Here is a 21,831-nt window from a genome sequence, read left to right as displayed (position 1 = left end):
TTTTTGGTCTAACTGGACTGGCTCAGTCTTTTATTCTGTGGTGCAAGGTTGATTGTGTAGGGTAATTTAATGATTATAATTGTAAGGGCTAAGTTGCTTGGCCGTTAATGTGATCAGTTCCACAGTGAGCGGGACATTTGTGTCCATCGGAGTTATTGAGCATCCTTCCCAGAGATAGCCAATTTAACCTGTGGGAACACAATGCACACCTGTCCCCCTTCTTCTTCTTTCCATTCTCAATTCCAACCCAATGTCTTGCACATGAAATTGTGACTACAGCTTCTCGCAAAGTATGCCCGTTACTTCAGTGGACGAGACTAAGTGTTGCATGGTTTCTCATCACTTGTGAAGTGAGGATTTTTTTTTGCACGCATGAATTGTAAAATTGCCCTTGCAGTTTACCTTTCCTTTCTTACCTATTTAACTTTATTACAAGCAACGGTGGAATGTTGGTTCGTGTCTGTTCTGAACATGGGAGGTTGGAGCTTCGATTCCATGCCTGGCGAGTCACACCAGGCGAAAAATGGTACGTGCTGTTTCCTTTAAGCTCAGCATAAAAGATGGAGTATGGACAAATTGCATATCTTGGCATCTATGGGGAGGAGGAAATTCCATCTGAATAACCCTGATGAGTGTGGGAAGAAAATATGTCATAAAGATCGCATCGTCACTTTTACCCCAAATGCTGGGGTCAGTAACTTCACTTCCCTTAAGTCCAGCAGCTGTGTTTGAAGTTAAGTCCAGTGTTGTCTTCTGTATTTGTTTGTGTGAGTGCAAAATATTTTGTAGCCCCCTCCACTAGCCACATAAAAAACAAATGAACAATTCTTTATGAGACAGAAACCTTTTATACAAATATATGCAGAAATGACTTAAGGAACAGTCAGTATAAAAAGCATTTAAATTAAAATTCTCAATATTAAACAGTATAATATAAAGTGTAAAATAAAGTACAAAAGTGATACACCAACAAAACAAGCATGAGCTTTGGATATGAATGCATTGTAAAGCCACCTTCTGTAATGTTTAGCATTTTCTTACATAAATCAATTGCAATATCAGAGTTTGGGGAGAAGTAAAATAAAATATTTTTCAAATGGCCGAGTGGGGTTTAGCAATGATGGTTAATTCCGGATTGGATGAGTTTTTGTTGTGCTCATTTTGCCTTTCTATCAACTTTCACACTAAAATGCAGTTACCCATTTATTTCTAATGTGGAGTAAATTAAGAAGCAGCTGTATTTTAGATGGCAGAGTCATCACGTTTCACTGGCTGGCTGTCTGCGCTCCATCACATGGCATTGACATTAAATCCCCAAGATTGATGACAGTACTTTGGTCATTAGTGTCCCAATGAGCAAATGTACAGAAAAAAACCAAACAAAAAAACATTTGCCATGCATGGGCTACATTTTTGACATGTTATTTTTATTTTTGTACCAGGAGACCCTGTCATCCTATTTTGCTCAGTGCTTTGGATCTCAAAGAATTACATGTCCAAGACTGATCACTGTCAAAGCATTTGAGTTTCACATTTTTCATAATGCTGGGATTTCAGATTCCAATCCAATACAGTGTACGGAGTTGCCCTGTGTCTCCAGGTGTCCTTATAACTGATGTATAAGTCTGCTGGTATCCTTTTTACTGCATCTAATATGCTATTATATCTGAGCTCCTGCGCGAATCTCGGTGATGGGGAGGTACGGAGTAAAGTGATGTGAAAAATAAATTGGTTATTTCATCATGAAAGCACAAAAATCCTTTTGGTGATTGACATTTGTGGCTCATATGTGTCAATGGGGAAACACCACCACTAAATACCATGCTCTCTCGCAAGTCCTGTTTTTGATTTGGAAAATACGAGGTGTGTTCAAAAAGTATCCAACCTTAATTTTTCGTGCGTAAACAAATGAAGCTAGGGAGGCGTGGTTTGGTGCACGCATGTAGGCGATCCTAATCCGTATGCGTGAATATTTCCCCGCCTGCAGAAGCTGTCAGTCGCCGACAGACCGCCGATGAGTGAGGAAGTGTAAGTGAGCGCCGTCGGATTTTCGTTTTTGACAAAATGACGGAAAAACTTGAACAACGCTACTGCATCAAATTTTGTGTAAAGCTTGGTGATTCCCAAGTGGAAACGATCTGCAAGATTCAACAGGCCTCCGGGAACGAAGCAATGGGCACCACACAGATAAAAGAGTGGTACAACTGCTTCAAAGATGGTCGCACATCAGTGGAAAGTGAAGCACGTTCTGGTAGGCCCTCAACATCCCAAAATGAGATCGTCATTGACCAAGTGAGGACCCTGCTGATGCAGGATCGTCGAATCACGATCAGAGAACTTGCAGACGAGGCGGGCGTCAGCATTGGATCCGTTCATTCCATTGTGACTGAGGATTTGGGCTTAAGGAGAATCTCAGCGAAGTTCGTGCCAAAGCTGCTAACGATCGAGCAGAAGCAACTCCGTTTGGAAATCGCACAGGACATGCTGGAGACTGTGAACAGCGATCCCAACTTCTTCAACACAGTGATCACTGGCGATGAGACCACAGTGATCCGTCATTTTGTCAAAAACGAAAATCCGACTGCGCTCACTTACACTTCCTCACTCATTGGCGGTCTGTCAGCGACTGACAGCTTCTGCAGGCAGGAAAATATTCACGCATACGGATTAGGATCGCCTACATACGTGCACCAAACCACGCCTCCCAAGCTTCATTTGTTTACGCACAAAAAATTAAGGTTGGATACTTTTTGAACACACCTCGTAAAATACAAGTCCAGCAATAGCATCTCTTTTCCCTGTTACAAACACTTCCTCGTTCCACTTTGCCATTCAATTAAAAAAAAAATTAAATTTCACTGAAAGTCATTCAAAAATAAAAAGTTCTTGCAGTTTTTAAGATGGCTGCATTTGGGGTTGCAATATGCATCGTCGGGGGATGTGGGGTGGAGTGGTCAATAATTAAAATATAGCTCATTATTTGATGAAAGAAAATAATTTTATGATGGAAATTCCCTGAACAACATTAAAAAAAAAACACTTGGTCTTTTAAATTCATCAAAGCATTTTACAAATTTGGATGTATACCATGTTTGATAAAATAAAATAATAAAAAAAAACTCCCAAAAATCAAACAAATCAGTGTAATAATGTTCCAATAAACCTTATGGATAACATATTAAAATAGATTTTCATGTTTTTGATAATCAGAAGGTAATCAAGAAATAAATTGGGTTTTTTGGTTCAAGAAAAATCCGAAGCTATGTTAAATTTCACGACCTTCTTCCCCACGGGTTATTTCAATCCATTCTACCAAGCCCACGCTCTACGGAAATTACAAATGGCATTAAAGACCCAATAATAACTATGTTTTTTGGTTTTATTCAACATTTCCTGTCTTCAGTTAATATTATGCTATGTTGGTGGTACTTCCCCAAATGCTACGGTGATATAACAGGTGGGTTTACAACTTGCCAATGTCTTGTCTTTTGTAATTCTTGACAGAGATGAAAGAAACAAGGTCATGACTTGAGCATGAAACCCAGACAGACCACTGTGCTGATATTCAGTTGGCAACAAAAGGTGTAAATGTTATCAGTAAAGAACAGCAAGTTCCTTTGACATCTACAATGTTGTGACTGAGACTCAAAACAAAGTCACATCGGAAAACAAAATTCTATACGTAGCATGGGCCGTATATTATAAACAAACAGGGAGACTATTTTTTCAATACGAATGCAATTTGAAATCATGAAACAGGAAGTCAATTTAATAAAGCTTTCGAACCAAAGTTTACTATAAAGTTTTTGATAAAATTTTATGTGCATTTAAAATATCCAGAAAACTTTACAATACTTCCTCATAATCATCGCCGCCTCTTTTTGGGCGGGGGTATAGAGACACGGCCAGACCTTCGGCCCGAGCTTTCCTGGCTTTCAGCTGTGCGTTTAAGACCCCTGGTCTCTGCACCACTTCTTGAAGGGGTTCGTTCCTTGCTGTGCTTAACACTTGAACCTGAACGTGTGGTTGCCCTAAAATTAGAAAACAAGAACAAAAAAAAGTTGTGAAAAGGCCAAGTATAACCCAACTAACTAGTCGATAAGCAGCGATGAATTACGAGATCCGATCATCAACAGATTATTTTTTTTCTTTCTTCACGTCCTTACGTAAGGAAAAATACCATGAAACAGGTTGTGATGTCATGCCGAGGGGTTTTGGCAACATCATCATTGAAGGTTGGCGGGGGAATCAAAACCAAAAGGGAGAAATGAACGGATTAGAGAGAAAAACAAAATTACTTGACAATCTGGTCACAATCAAAAACCTGAAATCGAACTCAGCTGGACATGCAGCAAAAAAAAAAAAACAATTTCAATTTTTTTTTTTTAAAAAGGATAACCGATGGACAACAAGAATTACCAACTGGCAACCTAGAGAAGGCCCTGGAAGAACCATAAGTAGACCAATGATCAGATGGAGAAATGAAATAGTAAAATTGACTGGCGTACATTTTTACTGACTTCAAATTACATTGAACAGAACAGAATTGGACCGTGATGAGGAAGACCTGCAGTGCACCAACAGCCTGGTCAAGTCAAATCTTCATTAAACTGTAAATACAACTTGCATAGTTTTATAATTTTCATTTTTTTTTTCCCCCTGGCCAAAGTTAATCAAACGGAAGACCAAGAAGCAACCCAGAGAAGTAAAGAGCAAAGATGGAGTCATCAGGAGGAACCTAGCCAGGATTCGGGTTGCAGCTGCTTCTCCACAACCCTCAAACCCATCGAGGCACAGCCAAGTGAGACTTGCAGAAAAATTTCTGCAAGAATTCACTTCCTCGGGAGATCGATAACGATAGAGAGGAATAGAGAGTAAAAGAGATGAAAGAGAAGGAAAAGCAAGAATTAGAATGAATAAAGAGAACTGTGAAAAAGGTAGAAAGAAGTGTGAAAGGATCAAAGAACAAGGATGTCAGGAAGAACCCGGACAGACTCGAGCAGTTACTCCCCAAACTCAAACGCAGTTACATGTACAAGCTACCAGAGGTCCTAAATTAGAATACATTGGTATTTCTGAGGAATTGACCAAATCCTATTTACTGCTCTATGAGCATATTTTCACAATTGGACGTAAAGTGAATCAAGTAGATAGCAGTTTTTGAAATTTGAATTTACCTTCCTTGTAAGCCTCATTAAAAGAAGAAAGTTAATGCTTTATCAGTTTAAAAGATTACACAATATGCGTTGTGCTGTGTTAATAATATTCCTTTTATTGAAGTAGAAAATTCATTTCAAATCAAACAAGCAAATGTAGTTGGGACATATGTTCAACATCTGTGGAGATTACAAAATTGCAAATTATGCAAAAACACAACCGAATCAAATGTTTGAGTACATGTTAGATTACCGCAGTGCGACCTACAAATGGGAAAGAGTGACTCATGAAGTGATCCCCTCACGATTGATTATGGGTCCTAAAGGACGTGTGGATTTGTGTACAATAACTTTGATCGCACAAATTTGATGGTTATTTGAAGAGCTCGGCTGTAATAAGAAGTGAAACTGAACTACGGCAGAAACAGACTTAACGAGAAACGAAATTCAAAATTTTGTTTTTGGATTATACAAAGGTAAACAGGATAGTCTACAATCTAGATTATAGAGGTATACACACTCACCTCTAAGCTGTCTAGCCTGGGTTCAAATCTCGACAACTATAAATTGTCACCTTGTTATTTCACAGGCAGGGTGAGGCATCAATGTGTGCCACCCCTCGGATGGATGTTAAACTGGGCATCCCGTCTGCCAGCACTATTTGATGGACATTAAAGATCACACAGTGTCATTTTGTGAAGAGCAGACGAGTTATCGCCAGCACCCAAGTAAAAATTCCAAATTTTTCACACTCAGTCGAGTATCCTGTGTTGGAGAGGCGACCCATCCAGGATTTAAATGACTCTCTGTATAGAGTATGGTGCACAGGCAGACAGATTATACAATAACACCACAGCTGGGGATACACTGGAAGCAGGATGACTAACCTCATGCCAGTAATCTGTAATTTTAAAGCAAGCTTCCAACAGTTTATCATTCAGGCAATGGTACCCTAATGCTAAATTATTTGCCTGTTATTGCTATCACCATGCTCCAATATAAGATACATCGGCTACAAGTTTTCTTTTTTAATTATTTTAGTCAATGTGAAGCTTCCATTTTAATTGGCCAATGATGGCGAGTATTTTAGTCTGTGACGGCATGGAATTAGTGGGTTCAGGGCTGATCTAGAAGTTGCACATCATGTAATGATTCGGATGTGACTTGATAAGGTTATTGTTAATCGGTCAGATTCTGTGAGGCAATTTCCCTGTTATTCTAAAGTAGAGAACTGTCAGAAAAACATGCCAAAAAAGAGAGAACACTTGGAGGTCACAAAAGTAGGAGGTCAATGATTTTGATGAAAAAGACAAAGGAATATAATTTTGGCCATTCTGGTGGTCCCACCTGAACCCAGGTTTACATCTCATATGCTGCATGTAATATCTCCATTTAATTCATTAAGAACTATACTGATGTCTAATAATGACTTACAAGCTCCAACTTTAGCCGAAGACCAAAGGTAAATAAACAAACAAGCAATAAAGGGGTATGCACAATAAAAATCACAAAAGGTTAGTTGTTTCGCGAGAGGTTTCAAAAGCATGAGAAACATGGTGGCGATTCTCGCTGCCCAAGCTTTCAGTTCATTTTGGGGAGATGGTTGCACACGGTCTTTTTTTTTTTAAATGCTGCCCTCAGATTAATTGGAAATACAACTTACATCGACCAGAGAATTCAGGGAAACTTGCTGATCAAGAAACAAATTCGCATTGAGATGGCCATCCTGCTCCCAGTCTTTGCATACTCTAGCATGCTCCAACTCGAACGGTACTCGGAAGAGCGCTTACCTCGACCACGCTGAACAGTTTACGTTTTGTTTCCCACTGATAGGCCGGATCTGGATCCGGACCAGAACCAAAATCTTATCGGCTTTTTCTTGTCACCTAACCAACTCATCCACCGAGTTTTGTTATAACTCGTCCACAAGTTTTTGAAATGTCATGCCATATATAGTTTTTGGTCCTATCTTTCTATGGTAAGAATCACTTTTAAAAAAAATGAAAAAAAAATCTATCTGATTCTTATCCACATCTTCATCAAAATCAAATCAACTCTTCCTTGTTACGCAACCAACATGTCCACCAAGTTTCATCCGAATCTGTCCGCAACTTTTTGAGATATTGTGCTAGATAACGGTTTGGGCCCCATCTCTCATTGTTGAAAAAAATCACAAAAAATTCTCGAATCCAGATTCGGATCTTCACCAAAATCAAATGAATTAGTCCTCGTCACACACTCAACCTGTCCACCAAATTTTGTCCTAATCCATCCACAACTGTTCATGAGATATCCTGCTCACAATCAAACAGGGGTGAAAACATAACCTCCGTTCACCTTCGGTAGCGGAGTTAATAAAGTCAATAAAAGGGAATTAAATTTTCACGAGAGACCTACGATGAAGGACTTCAAAGTACAATTAATCTGCAAGGACATCAACTTTGAGCCAATGGGCTCTTCTTTTCAGATTTAGTCCATGAGCCAGACCAGATTTGACTACCAAATTGAGGGACTAAAAGCCACTATGCTTTTCCGTTACCTTGATGTCTGTAGAGTATGGAATTGTGTGTTGGACGCTTCTCATGCCCAGCTAAATGGTATTTTGGCGGCCATCTTAAAAAATGGCCGCCACTTTTCAATGACCTTGATATATGTCAGTAAATTGGCCATATCTCCACAATGGCTTAACATAAACACACGATGTCACATTCATATGATTCAGTTTTAAATTCTGCATCTTTTGGTGTGTATTTTGTTCGGTAATGTTAATTACTTTTTTATTTATGAACACAAATGTTGTGAAAAAAGTGGCGTTTTGTAACTTTTTTTCCATATTTGTTCACCTAAAATCACCATAAATATCAAAGTTTACTTATTTCAAGGTATTTATGCATGATTTGGTTATTTGACATTAATATTAGTGATATAAAGTCCTAATCATAGCACTCTTTCAAATCATATAGCAAGGAATTGAAACATATACACAACAGTCAAATCTCGCATGAGTTGTCTTTTTGTCCAGTATTATCACTGACATTGTAATCTCAGTTCAGGGGACCTATATAATTCATTAAAACTATTCAGTAGGGTTTTTCTAATATTTTGACTTACTTTCAATTAAATTCATTGTTTTGATCAATGATTTTTTCATATTATTTTGCATTTTTAATACTTTTCTTAACAGTTTTATAGGGTCAATTTTATTTTCAATATGTTAACCCATGGATTAGGCTGCTTTCATATTTAATTCATAGATAAATGTATTAAAGTAATCAAAATAATATTATATTTGTTCTGGTCCCCTCATCACTGTAACCTTTGAGATAGTCCCTCAGTGAAGCTGTGCTAAAAATAGAAATGATGACAGCATGTAGCCAACTAACAGAATTTAGGTCACAGAAGTGATGCAGCCAAACGGGGTGTGAGATGTTTCAAGACGAGCTAACAGCTGAAATGTAAGTATTACACAGTACAACCCCTTTAGTGCACTATTGTTGGGAGCCAAAAGTGCCAACCATGAGTTAAGTAAATAAAACCGTGTACTAAATTTGCAGAAATACATGTATATACAGGCCACATGATTTGTGCTATTTCAAATGATTGTGGTATTTATGATATTACCAGATATAAACAAAAAAATATATTTCATTATCATTGTTAAAACTGCTGTTTCATCCAAATATTGTCATATGTGTCCTGTTTTAAAAAATATTTGGGATCCAAGCTAAAACCCCTGTAAGGCCCTCTAAAATAACATAGCATTGTTGATAAAACACATCATTGCAGCTTCTGGAACTGATTTATTTTTTAATATTTCAGAAACCTGTTGCCACTTACCATATCAGCATGGCAGAAGATGAAGTTGAGCCGAAACGTTTGAAGACAGAGAGCGGTACATGCATTATATGTGGGGGAAAAATCTCCACTTTATGATTTATCATCCCCCAGAGATGAAGAATCATGGAAAACCCTGTGCCAAGCTGCTGAGATTCAACATTTTCAGCCAATTATCCATACTGCTGAAAACAGTGAAACCAACTTTTCTAATATTAAATATCACAGGGATTGCAGATCCAATTTCACCCATAAAAATAAACTTTTAATTGTGAAGAAACAAGAGTACATAAATGAACAAGACTCTTTAATGTCTAGACATTCAACAAGGCAAGCATCAAGTACACAATAAAGAGTATACGATAAGATATGCATCTTTTGCCAAAGCAAGAGCAAATACATTAAAGGAACTAATAGCCGGGAACCATTGAAGCCAGCAGTTGAGCTAAGGGCTGACAAAACCATTCGTGATATTGCAACTGAACTTCAGGATGACAGAATTTTATCTATTACTGCTTGAGATATTGTTGCTGCTGAAGCACATTATCACAAAACATGTTACAGGAATTATACAAGGGGACAAACTGAAAGAATCTCTTCTGAATGCAGTGGTGCAGACAATCCTTACCAAAAATAGGAGAGGGCTGCATTCAACAAGGTGTGTGAATATATCCGTACCGATGTCTTCTTAAACCCTCGTATTGTTGCACTGTCTGATCTCACTGCCAAAGTTGTATGCTTCATGGAAAGTAATGGGTTTGAAGATACAGAGCCAACCAAAAATCACATGCGACGCAATCTCTATGCAGAGTTTGGAGATTCTTTGCATTTCTTCACAGTTGCCCACAGAGTATATATATATATATATATATATATATATATATATATATATATATATATATATATATATATATATATATATATATATATATATATATATATATATATATATATATATATATATATATATATGGCCAGACAACTTGACAGTAGACTCCATTGCAGGTGACTATGTTCAGTTAAAGGAAGAATATGACATTCTTGTGAAGCAGCAAGATCTAAAATCTATGATAACTCAAGTAGCCCAGCTTTTAAGTGAACAAGTAAAATGTGGAATCAAAGAGCAGCCTTGGCCCCCTGAACCTCGGGTACTTAACATCACATACATATCCTTCCCTGATTGTCTTGTGCAGTTGCTGAATATCTTACTTAATGGTAAGATTGCCCAAGACATTGTCACAGCTGTATCAGCAGGCAAACTAATCACCTCAAATTATATTTTGATTCCATGGGTTATAAAGACTGACAGGAAATGTGGAACTGATCAAATTCATGAACCGGCTGGGACATGCATCTTCTTACTCCACCTTAGAGGAAATTGAAACTGCACTATGTATTGAAAAGCTAAAGAGTGCAGAAGATGATCATTTCCCTCTTCCTTCCAATATACATTCTTTCATCCCAACTGAACTGTCATTTGACAACATAGATAGACAGGAGGAAGTACTGAGTGGAGCTGGAACTTCTCATCGTATGAATGGCATAATCATTCAGCCAACATCATCATCATGTCAGCCACAAAAAGCAGTTATGACAGTAAACAAGAAAGAAAAAAGGAGATCAATCTATCCAAATGAGAGACAGCTTCCTCATTATATCTCTGGAAAACGAGAAGGACCACCATCACTACCAGTGACTGAACTTCCTGAAAATAATGCAGCATTGAAAGCTTCACAAAAGAATCACCTTCGGATGATAGCACGGGAACAAGAGACTGACAATCAGACGATCGCTTCATGGACTGGATTTAATATACAAACCAGAAGAGATATTGTAATTTCACAAGACACTGTGGGTTACCTACCAACTATAAATGCCCCAGCTACAGAAATGGCAACTGTTCAAGAAATTATGTATCAGTCACTAAATATCCAAAAGTCGCTTCATCTCCAAAACATAGCAGTAGTAATGGATCAAGCTCTATATGCCAAAGCAACAGAAGTGGCTTGGAAATATCCAGGTAAATATGGAAGCATTGTTCTGATGCTCAGAAATTTTCATGTGATGTGCAACTTTCTGTCCATAATTGGCAAGCTCTTTGGAGATGCTGGGCTACGTGACCTGGCTGTGGAAGCAGGAGTCATTGCTGAAGGATCTATAAATAAAGTCCTTGAAGGAAAGCAGTACAACCGGGCAGTGCGTTTCCACAAACTCACCTATGAAGCAATGATCAAAGCCTGCTCACGTGTCCTCAAAGCCTGCTCTTCTGCTCTTGCTCACCCTCTCTCTGTTCTATTCACCCTCTCATTTTCCCAAGGTCATCTGCCATCTGCTTGGAAATCTGCTAACATCACTGCCCTGCATAAAAAAGGTGCAAAAACAGATCCCTGTAACTATAGACCAATCAGCCTTCTCCCAATCATCAGCAAGGTTATGGAATCCATCATCGCTTCAGACATGAAATCCTTCCTCTTCTCCAATGGCTTGATTTCCAATCATCAATTTGGTTTCAGACCAGGTCACTCTACCCTAGATATGCTGCTACTGCTCTCCCATCAATGGATGGAGGTCCTCAATGCCAGACAGGAAATCCGAGCCGTATCCCTGGACATATCACGTGCTTTTGACACAGTCTGGCACCCTGCCCTACTCACCAAACTCTCTGCCCATGGTATTCAAGGCCATCTCCACTCATGGCTCGCAGACTTCCTCTCCTGTCGCAGTCAACGTGTGGCCCTAAATGGAGTTCTTTCATCCCCTCTTCCTGTGCAGGCTGGAGTTCCTCAAGGTAGCGTTCTGGGCCCTGTTCTTTTCTGGTTTTCATCAATGATCTCTCGGACTCTCTGGAAAATCCTCTATTTCTCTTTGCCGATGACTCAACCCTCTGCCGTACCATCTGTCATCCCTCAGACCGGCAAGCAGCAGCTTCTTCGCTCACTGCAGATCTGGATAAAATCACAAACTGGTCCAACACGTGGAACATGTCTTTCAATCCAGACAAATCTCACACTCTCACTATGTCTCTTCGAAAGGACCGTTTACAAAACCCCCATCCACTTTCTCAACAATCCTCTGGAAGAAGTCTTTTCTTTCAAGCTTCTGGGTCTCACTATCTGCCATGACCTTTCCTGGGAAAGTCACATTTCCAACCTTGCCTCAAAAGCCAGTCGCCGACTGGGAATCCTCCGTCGTGCAAAGTCCTTCCTCGGCCCTCTTGAGCTCCTGACCACTTACAAAGCTTTTGTCCGTAGCCTGATGGAGTACTGCTCTCCCCTCTGGGCTGGTGCTCCTGCCTCCCACCTTTCTCGACTTCACGCTGTCGAAACCAGGGCTTTTAAGATCATTGGCATCTCCCGCAATGAAGCTGAGTCTTTGGGCCTCTCACTCAATCACCGCAGGTTGGTCGGTGGTCTTTCTGTCTTCTACCGACTCCTCTCCAGCCTTGCCCCCCTGCTCTCTCTGCGATTTGTCCCAACCACATTTCCACAGGGCGCTCAAGGTCCGCCAACAACCCCCTTCTGGTAAAACTACCAAAATCACGAATCACTGCTCATCTTCACTCTTTCATTCCTCTTTTTCCCGCCTTTGGAATAAACTTCCTCACTCTATTCTTTCCCATTCTTCCCTTCAGGCTTTCAAAACAGCTGTTCACCACCACCTCTTATCTTCCCCCATCCAAATCCTCGATCTTTTCTACCCCGATAATCCACCCAAGCCCACTTCCTTCAATTCTCCAGCTTTCCTTCCTGAAAGTCCCTTTAATGTCCATCTTCCCCTCGCCATGTTCCCCGTCCCATCCCCATCCCTCTCCCTTCCACAGTTCACCTGTGTCTGTTCCCCAATGTTTTGTCCCTTCCACTCCCGCCCCTCTTGTCTCATGCCTCCTTGCTGTGAGTTGTGTGTTAGCTCTCATACGAGCCTCGACCAAGGTATACAAAAAAAAAAAAAAAAAAAAAAAAAAAAAAAAAAAATGATGACGTTAATATGGAGAAGCATTGTACACTGGCTTGAAGAGAATCATGTTGAAGATCTTGAAAAGTTGAATCATACCATCCAGGCAGTCCACAAGCTATGTAATGACACATATGCAGCAACTTATGATGCTGCAGTTAAGGATGAATCACGCAACAGAATTTTGCAGAAATTCAGTGCTTACTTAAAGGTTCTGAAAACTGACAAAGGCCCATTGGCAGCATTTTTGGATGACATTTATGGAAATGATCGAAATTTTGCTTGGGCTTCTTCGTGCCAACAGAGAAGGTGACTGGCAACTACATCTTGCATGTATCAGAAAAAATGATTCCATGGTGTTTTGCAATGGACAAAACCAATTATGCAAGGTATCTTCCAGTCTACTATGCCCAGATGTGCCAACTTCAGAAGACAAGCCCAGAGTTGTATGCTCACGTTGTTGGGGGTGGATTTTCAGTTCAGCGAAGCAGCTTCAATCCATTTGGTCGAATAGCAGTGGATCAAACAACTGAAAAGACTGTCAATAAGGACACCCAGACTGCAGGAGGAACATGTGGCTTCAGCCTGAAACCAGGAACTGTTGCCAGGTATTATCTTACAGCTGAACATCGAACTATGGCATTGAGGCAACTGCGTGAACATGTATCTGCTAAATGTGCAGGACTTAGTCATACAGATTTACAGCATTCACGAATCAAGCGAGATGAGTCTGATGTTACATCAATGGTTGATCTGTTGGAGAACAGTTGGTCAAATCCTTTTCATCAGGATCCATCAGATCTCATTAACCTGTCCACTGGAGCAGTGGCCACTCCTGAAATATCCAATGACATTTTCAAGGCACGGGAGAAAGGAGAAGAAGCCTTCCAGAATTTCAGGGTGCAGAGACTTGAGAAGGGTGAAGGGTTCTATGACACACTGAAAAAAACTTAGGCTGAAAACGTTTTCTTCAATGAATAAGAAGCCAGTGAAAGGATCAACTAAAGAAGTTATCTTGAGAGCTGATAGGAGATTGTTTGGCAACATGATCCTTATTGTCCAGAACAGAAAACTATATATGTGCAAAGTTTTGTGTCACCCTCTTGGTCCTCTGCCATGGGCACTTACAAATTGTGATGGTACAGTGAAGAAAACCAATAAAGCTGTCATCGCAAAGCATCTGGAAACAAAAGTATCAGCCACTGAAGAACTTCCTCAACCAAATGCTACACTGATTGATGCAATGGGGCTCATTCAGAAGATGCATGGAGAGAATCACACCTTTGCTGAGCTGTCTGATCGTGTTTTAGCACAGATACTCCATACCACGCCATGGAAGTAGTAGAATTGATGTAGTGTTTGATGTGTACAGAGACCACTCAATCAAATCTGCTGAACGTGTCAACGTGTTCACAGGAAGGAATAACCTTTAGTCAGATACGACCCGGACATAAAATAAAAAATACCCCCGAGCGGGAGTGCCGGTCATCTCTGCCAGAGGTCGAAAGTAACTCTGTGCCAGACTGGAATAGGGGCAGTTCATAAAGTACGTACACTCTACTTCCAGGTTTCAAAACCACCCACCCCCTCTGTATGCAGGCTAGTGACCACCCACCCACCCCCCTCATACATCGCTAATCGCTTGCAAAGCCAGCAGTTCCCTATGAACCGATGTTTGTAAGTCATGACAATGACTCACGTAATTTTCCTTTTTCTTTTATTTTACCCTCGCAGTGTAATTTACCTTTTTCTTTTAATATCACAGCACATCATCGATGAAAATAAAAGTACAAATTGACATTCAAGACAATGTTAATGTCATAAATGAAAGCAAGTGTGCATATAAACATGTGTTCCATTGTTTTAGTTAAATCTGACAATAGCTTCAAATGTAATATTTGTCTCGGAGAGTTCCGGTTCTTAATTTAATACTTTTATTTTTGTATGTACTTTATGAACGGCCCATACGGGAAATCAGAGCGAAGTTTGAAGGGCTATAAAATCGGAACGAGAGCAAATTTCACAAAAACGGCTTGTGTTGTTCTCGATAATAGTCCATAGTATCTGAATCACTAATAACATTTGATCTCTTTTGATAAATGAGGGAGGAGATACGATTTGAAATCGACGATTTTCGCAACTTTGACAGCCTCGTGACGTTGACCTCGACCTTGGACGACCTTGAAAGTTATATCGTTGTGCATGTCGCATCGACCTCTATCCATTCCACTTTTGGTTATTTGTCTCCACTCGGTTTGATTGTGGACGGGCGGACAGACTTCGAGACTGTTATTATTAGGTCATCTCTACTGAGATGATATAAAAACTGGAGAAGGTTATTGGCCTGTGCGGAGAGTAAGAACCACCTGATACAGTTTCTAGTGGACAGCTGGAAAGATCCCAAGCGAAGACAACAACTTAGCAACAAAACAATGTTTGTCACATGTGGTGAAAAATGTATCAAGTTCACCCAAGAGAGCCATGAGGAGATAGAAGCTCTTAAGTCAGACCAAGAGGAGGCAGACACTCGGCTCTTATTACATGCCAAGCATGCTTCAGTGAGTTATCCTGCATTACTCATAATAGCAGATGACACAGATGTGTTCATCATTGCTCTTGGTCTATGCAGGTAAATCAACAGTGAAATGTTTATAAGGCGTGGAAACAAAACTCGTCTTAGGCTTGTCAACATCTCACGATTAGCCACTGCACTTGGAGTTGAAGTGCGCACTGCACTGTTGGGACTTCACCCTTGGACTGGCTGTGACACAGTGAGTGTACTGGCAGGACAGGGAAAGTTGAAAGGACTGAAACTCATCACCCAAAATGAGAAGTACAGGGATGCATTTACTTCACGAGGAAGCCAATGGGATTTGTCTTCAGAAGTGGTTAATACCATTCAAGAGTTCACTTGCTAACTGTAGAGCAGAAATTCCAAAGTGCATGAAGTAAATGAACTGAGGTATGACATTTTTCCGATGCCACAGATGGGGAAATTGACTTTACCCAGCTGCCACCATGTGAAAATACTCTCCTGCAACACACTCGCCGGGCAAACGACCAGGCTGCAATATGGAGGAGGAGCTTAGACAATTCCCCTGCCATTCCAGATCCTACAGAGGGTCATGGATGGGCCAAATGTCAGGAAGGATCTCTTATGATCAACTGGATGATGACCCGGGGTCAAGATAGGAGTGTCATCGTCACGGCCCTGGGAGTATCAAGAAGATACTGCTAATCCTATCACGACCACAAGCAACAGCTGCAAGCTACGCTACAAGCTACAAGCCACAAGTTGCTGAACAATAAACATCATGCCTGGAGATAGAGGCAGAGGTCGATGTCAAAAACGAGGGACCTTTTTAGGACCGGCATTGACAGTCATATCTGTGAACATCGAAGGGTTTTCATCTGCTAAACAAAACATCTTAGCCAAGTTGTGCAGCAAGCAGCAGTGCGATGTTCTCTGCTTGCAAGAGACGCACAGAGGGAGTGAAAACAACCACCCCACCATACCTGGTATGGCCCTGGCCATCGAGCGACCCCACCGACAGTATGGCAGTGCTGTATTTGTGAAAGCAGGCTTAGTTATAGAAGCAACATCTATGTCAGAAGACCATGACATCGAAGTCTTATCAGCTGAGTTAAGCAGTGTAGTAGTAACATCTGTCTACAAACCACCACCTGTAGACTTTATGTTCCCTCAACCAGCCTCCCAAGTACACAGCAAACCACAGATCATTATTGGTGATTTCAATAGCCACAGCACCCATTGGGGGTACTCTGAAATGAACAAGGATGGAGAAGCAGTAGAGGACTGGATGGATACCAACCAACTCAGTTTTATCCATGACCCGAAGCTACCACACTCGCTCCACAGTGCTCGCTGGAAACGTGGCTACAACCCAGATCTTGCCATGGCTACAAGCAACATCGCTGGACTGTGTAAGAAGATTGTGCTCGACCCCATCCCATCAAGTCAACACCGTCCCATTGGGATCCAAGTCAATGCAGCTGTAGTCCCAACCACCATCCCCTTTAAAAGGCGCTTTAACTACAAGAAAGCAGACTGGAAAAAGTTTATCAACGAGCTGGAAGATAAGATCAAATATATAAGACCAATAAGCAAGAACTACGACCTGTTTGCTAATCTGGTACTGAAAACTACCCGGAAACATATCCCACAAGGCTGTAGAGTTGAATATATACCTGGACTTTCAATGGAATGTGCAGGACTCTATGATGACTATATATCAGCATGTTTGAAGTAGACCCTTTCTCCGAAGATACAACAGCCCAAGGTGAAAAGGTGATGGAAAACATTGCCCAAGAGTGACGTAAGACCTGGAATGCTCTTATTGAGTCTACCGACATGTCAAAAACAGCAAGACAGCATGGTCACTAATTCACAAGCTACGTGGCAATCCTAAAGCAGTTTATCAGCACCCAAAAACCACTGCAAATCAAGTGGCCAACCAATTGCTAAAGAATGTAAAGAGTGGAAAGAGAGAGAAGACCAAGCTAAACCGTAAGAAATACGGTGAAGACCCTGGTTTCACAAGACCACTTACTATGGGAGAGCTGGAAGCAGGAATCTCTACCCCCAAACCGGGAAAGGCAACAGGGCTGGATAAGATTGCAACTGAGCAGATTAAGCACTTTGGTCATGAGGCAAAGAAGTGGCTTCTACAGCTCTTTAACGAATGCATAGTAACACACAAGCTCCCTAAGATCTGGAAGAAAGCCCACATTATAGCACTGCTGAAACCTGGGAAAGACCCATCCGCTCATAAGAATTTCCGACCAATCTCACTCCTGAGTCACACCTTTAAGCTTTTCGAATGCCTGATCCTTAACAAAATTGGTCCTGCTGTCGATGGACACCTCATCCCTGAACAAGCAAGTCCACAACTAGCCAAGTACTCAACCTTACCCAGTACATCGAAGATGGTTATGAGGAAGGGATGGTAACTGGTGTAGTGTTTGTTGACCTCTCAGCTGCCTATGCCACAGTCAACCACAGACGTCTTCTTAGCAAGATCCTGCAGACCAGAAAAGACACTCGCCTGACAGAGTTGATTGAAAGCATGCTCGAGAACAGACACTTCTTTGTTGAACTAGGAGGTAAGAAAAGCAGATGGCGAGGACTCAAGAATGGCCTCCCACAGGGGAGTGTGCTCGCACCACTCCTCTTTAGCATCTACACCAATGACCAACCAAACAGTGTAGACACCCGCCGTTTCATCTATGCAGACGACCTTGGCATAGGTGCACAAGATGCCGATTTCAAAGTTGTTGAAGAGAGACTTTCCAATGCTCTTGCAGAGTTAACATCCTACTATGAAGAGAACCACCTCCGTGCAAATCCATCCAAGACACAGGTGTGTGCCTTCCACCTGCGGAATCGCGAAGCTAAGCGCCAACTGCAGGTCGACTGGTCAGGAATCCCTCTTGAACACTGTGAATACCCAATCTACCTAGGGGTAACCCAAGATAGATGTCTCTCTTTTAAGACTGACATTGAGAAGACCAAGTGCAAAGTGAGTGTGAGGAACAACATCATCAGTAAGCTCACTGGCTCAACTTGGGGTGCTAGCCCACAGACATTGAAGTCAACTGCACTAGCTCTTTGCTACTCAACGGCTGAATATGCCTGCCCTGTATGGGAACGAGCTACACATGCAAATAAGCTAGATCCCGTTCTCAATGTTCGCTGCCGCCTCATTACAGGCTGCCTTAAACCAACACCTGCGGACCGTCTGTATATCCTGGCAGGCATAGCCCCACCAGAGATATGACGAAGTGCAGCAAGTAAGAAAGAGCGTCAACAACAGGCTACAGATGAAAGACATCCTATCTTTGGCCATATGCCAGCCCAAAGCCGTCTGAAGTCTAGAAAGAGCTTCCTAAGGTATGTCACCCCCCTTGAAACATCAAGCACAAGCAGGGAAAGAGTTATTCAATGGGAAGAAAGACTGAGCAACCTTCCATTAACAACAACAATGGAGCTAAATGTGAGTGAGGCACTCCCCCCTGGAGCAGATTCAAGCTATGCAATGTGGAAATGCCTGAACAGACTAAGATCTGGTGTTGGACGAACAAAAGTCACTCTCTCCAAATGGGGATACTTAAATGACAGGGATGCTGTGTGTAACTGTGGCACTGAACCACAAACCATACAGCATCTCCTGACATGCCCCCTGCTGTAACAGCCCTGCACAGCATCGGATTTGGCAGAGTTTAATTATAAGGGTCAGCAATGTGCTCAGCTTTGGCTGAACCACATCTAGCCATGTGTACTGTAACTGCTGTTTTGTGGACATGATAAGTAGTAAGTAACTGGATGACCACTTCACCAGCACTTGAAATGGTCATAGACCTAATTTCATGCAGATGCACTCGAGCATGCCGACCATCAGAATGCACATGCATGTTGAATGGAATAAAGTGTACAGCAGCATGTAAGCTTATGGAATGTCCTCACATGGTTGATGAAGACAGTGATGACCACTACCAGGATGCAGCAGATATGTGTGACAGTGAAGACAATGATTAATAGCAATCTCATATACATGTACTTTCTATTCTGGCAATATGCTGTTTAGCATTCCTATAATAAACTAATTTCATGCAAGAAAACTAGAGGGGGAGCACTCGGAAGAGTGCAAAACCTCCGCCGCCAATACTGCTAGGTCACTGAAGTGAACCTGATATCCTATTCATTCAATTTGACGTCAACAGTGCTCACAGAGTTATAGTTTGCAACTTTCCCTTTTGCTTTTAACTTTTACATACTCAATTCATTCTTCATAACTAGATTCCTTGAGACAGAAATTAATTTTACGTGGGTATATGCACCTGAAGTCCTAAAATCAGCCGCAATTATAATTTTGGCATGTTTTTTTGTTGGAAATCACTGATAACATGTAGAAATGCAAAAAAAAAAAATAAATCGAAATTTTGTTGAAAAAAGTTTGCAAAATTATTTTCTCTAACAATTTTTTTTTTGGGGGGGGGGTTGGAAATCACTTAAAACATGGAGAAATGCAAAAAAAAAGAAATCGAAATTTTGTTGAAAAAAAGTCGCAAATTTTTTTTCTCTAACAATTTTTTTTTGGGGGTGGGGGGGGTTGGAAACCACTTAAAACATGTGGAAATGCAAAAAAAAAAAAAATTCAAATATTTTTTCAAATTGGCCGTCATAGCGGCCATATTGGATTTTGGACCAATTCCAAAATCTAATGGCATGATCATTGGACCAGACCTAACCCCCCACCCCACCAAGTTTCGTCAAAATCCGTCGAGGAGTTTTTCCGTAATACTGTTCAAAAACAAACAAACAAACAGAAAGGGGTGAAAACAGTAACCTCCATCTATCTTCGATGGCGGAGGTTAACTAGAGGGGGAGCAAAAAAACTAGAGGGGTTTTGCACTCGGGAGAGTGCAAAACCTCCGCCGCCAATACTGCTGGGTCACTCAAGTGAACCTTATATCTTATTCATTAAATATAATGTCAACAGTGCTGACAGTTATAGTTCTTTTGTCCAACTTTTTTTTTTGGGGGGGGGGGGGGTTGGAAATCACTTAAAACATGTAGAAATGCAAATAAAAGAAATCGAAATTTTGTTGAAAAAAAAGTTGCAAAAATTTTTTTTCTCTAACAATTTTTTTTGGGGGGGGGGGTTGGAAATCACTTAAAAGATGTAGAAATGCAAAAAAAACAAACATTTTTTTCTCTAACTATTTTTTGGGGGAGGGGGTTGGAAATCACTTAAAACATGTAGAAATGCAAAAAAAAAAAATTTTTTTTTCTAAATTTTTTTTCTCTAAATTTTTTTTTGGGGGGGGGGGTTGGAAATCACTTAAAACATGTAGAAATGCAAAAAAAAAAATTTTTTTTTCCTTTTTTGGGGGGGGGGGTAACAATTTTTTTGGGGGGGTTGGAAATCACTTAAAACATGTAGAAATGCAAAAAAAAATTTCTCTCATTTTTTTTGGGGGGTAAATTTTTTTGGGGGTTGGAAATCACTTAAAACATGTAGAAATGCAAAAAAAATTCTCTAATTTTGGGGGGGTAACAATTTTTTGTGGGGGTTGGAAATCACTTAAAACATATAGAAATGCAAAAAAAAAATCCCCCTTTTTTTGGGGGGGGGGGGATTTTTTGGGGGTGGGTGGGAAATCACTTAAAACATGTAGAAATGCAAAAAAAAAAAATCTCAATTTTTTTCTCTAAATTTTTTTTTGGGGGGGGGGGTTGGAAATCATTTAAAACATGTAGAAATGCAAAAAAATTTCTCTTTTTGGGGGAGGGGGTAACAATTTTTTTTGGGGGGGGGTTGGAAATCACTTAAAACATGTGGAAATGCAAAAAAAAAAATTCCCCCTTTTTTGGGGGGGGTAATTTTTTGGGGGATGGGTTGGAAATCACTTAAAACATGAGGAAATGCAAAAAAAAAAAAATTCTCTAAATTTTTTTTTGGGGGGGGGACCAAGTCCAAAATTTAATGGCATGATCATTGGACCATACCTAACCCCCCCCCCACCAAGTTTCATCAAAATCGGTCGAGTTTTTCCGTAATACTGTTCACAAGCAAATAAACAAACAAACAAACAGAAAGGGGTGAAAACAGTAACCTCCATCCATCTTCGATGGCGGAGGTTAAACAAACAGAAAGGGGTGAAAACAGTAACCTCCATCCATCTTCGATGGCGGAGGTTAAACAAACAGAAAGGGGTGAAAACAGTAACCTCCATCCATCTTCGATGGCGGAGGTTAAACAAACAGAAAGGGGTGAAAACAGTAACCTCCATCCATCTTCGATGGCGGAGGTTAAACAAACAGAAAGGGGTGAAAACAGTAACCTCCATCCATCTTCGATGGCGGAGG

General features: G+C 40.7%; 1 protein-coding gene and 2 pseudogenes across 2 annotated transcripts in view; 2 read left to right on the top strand and 1 right to left on the bottom strand.

The window, feature by feature from the left end:
- Positions 1-825: 825 nt before the first annotated feature.
- LOC147035023 (uncharacterized) overlaps positions 826-21,831 on the bottom strand; it is a 79,160-nt gene continuing 58,154 nt past the window's right edge. For both annotated transcript variants that reach the window (XM_085892615.1, XM_085892625.1), the window contains exon 15: positions 826-4,031. In XM_085892615.1, coding sequence (XP_085748741.1) covers positions 3,866-4,031 — 166 coding nt within the window. In that variant the 3' untranslated portion in view covers positions 826-3,865. The remainder of the gene's footprint in view (positions 4,032-21,831) is intronic.
- LOC147035025 (uncharacterized) lies at positions 9,003-9,834 on the top strand (annotated as a pseudogene).
- On the top strand, positions 13,987-16,179 carry LOC147035024 (uncharacterized; annotated as a pseudogene).

This window comes from Eptatretus burgeri, chromosome 1 (assembly GCF_056783735.1).
Source record: "Eptatretus burgeri isolate ZD-2024b chromosome 1, Ebu_testis_v1, whole genome shotgun sequence".
Lineage (NCBI taxonomy): Eukaryota > Metazoa > Chordata > Myxini > Myxiniformes > Myxinidae > Eptatretus > Eptatretus burgeri.
This window is presented reverse-complemented; position numbering and strand designations above follow the sequence as displayed.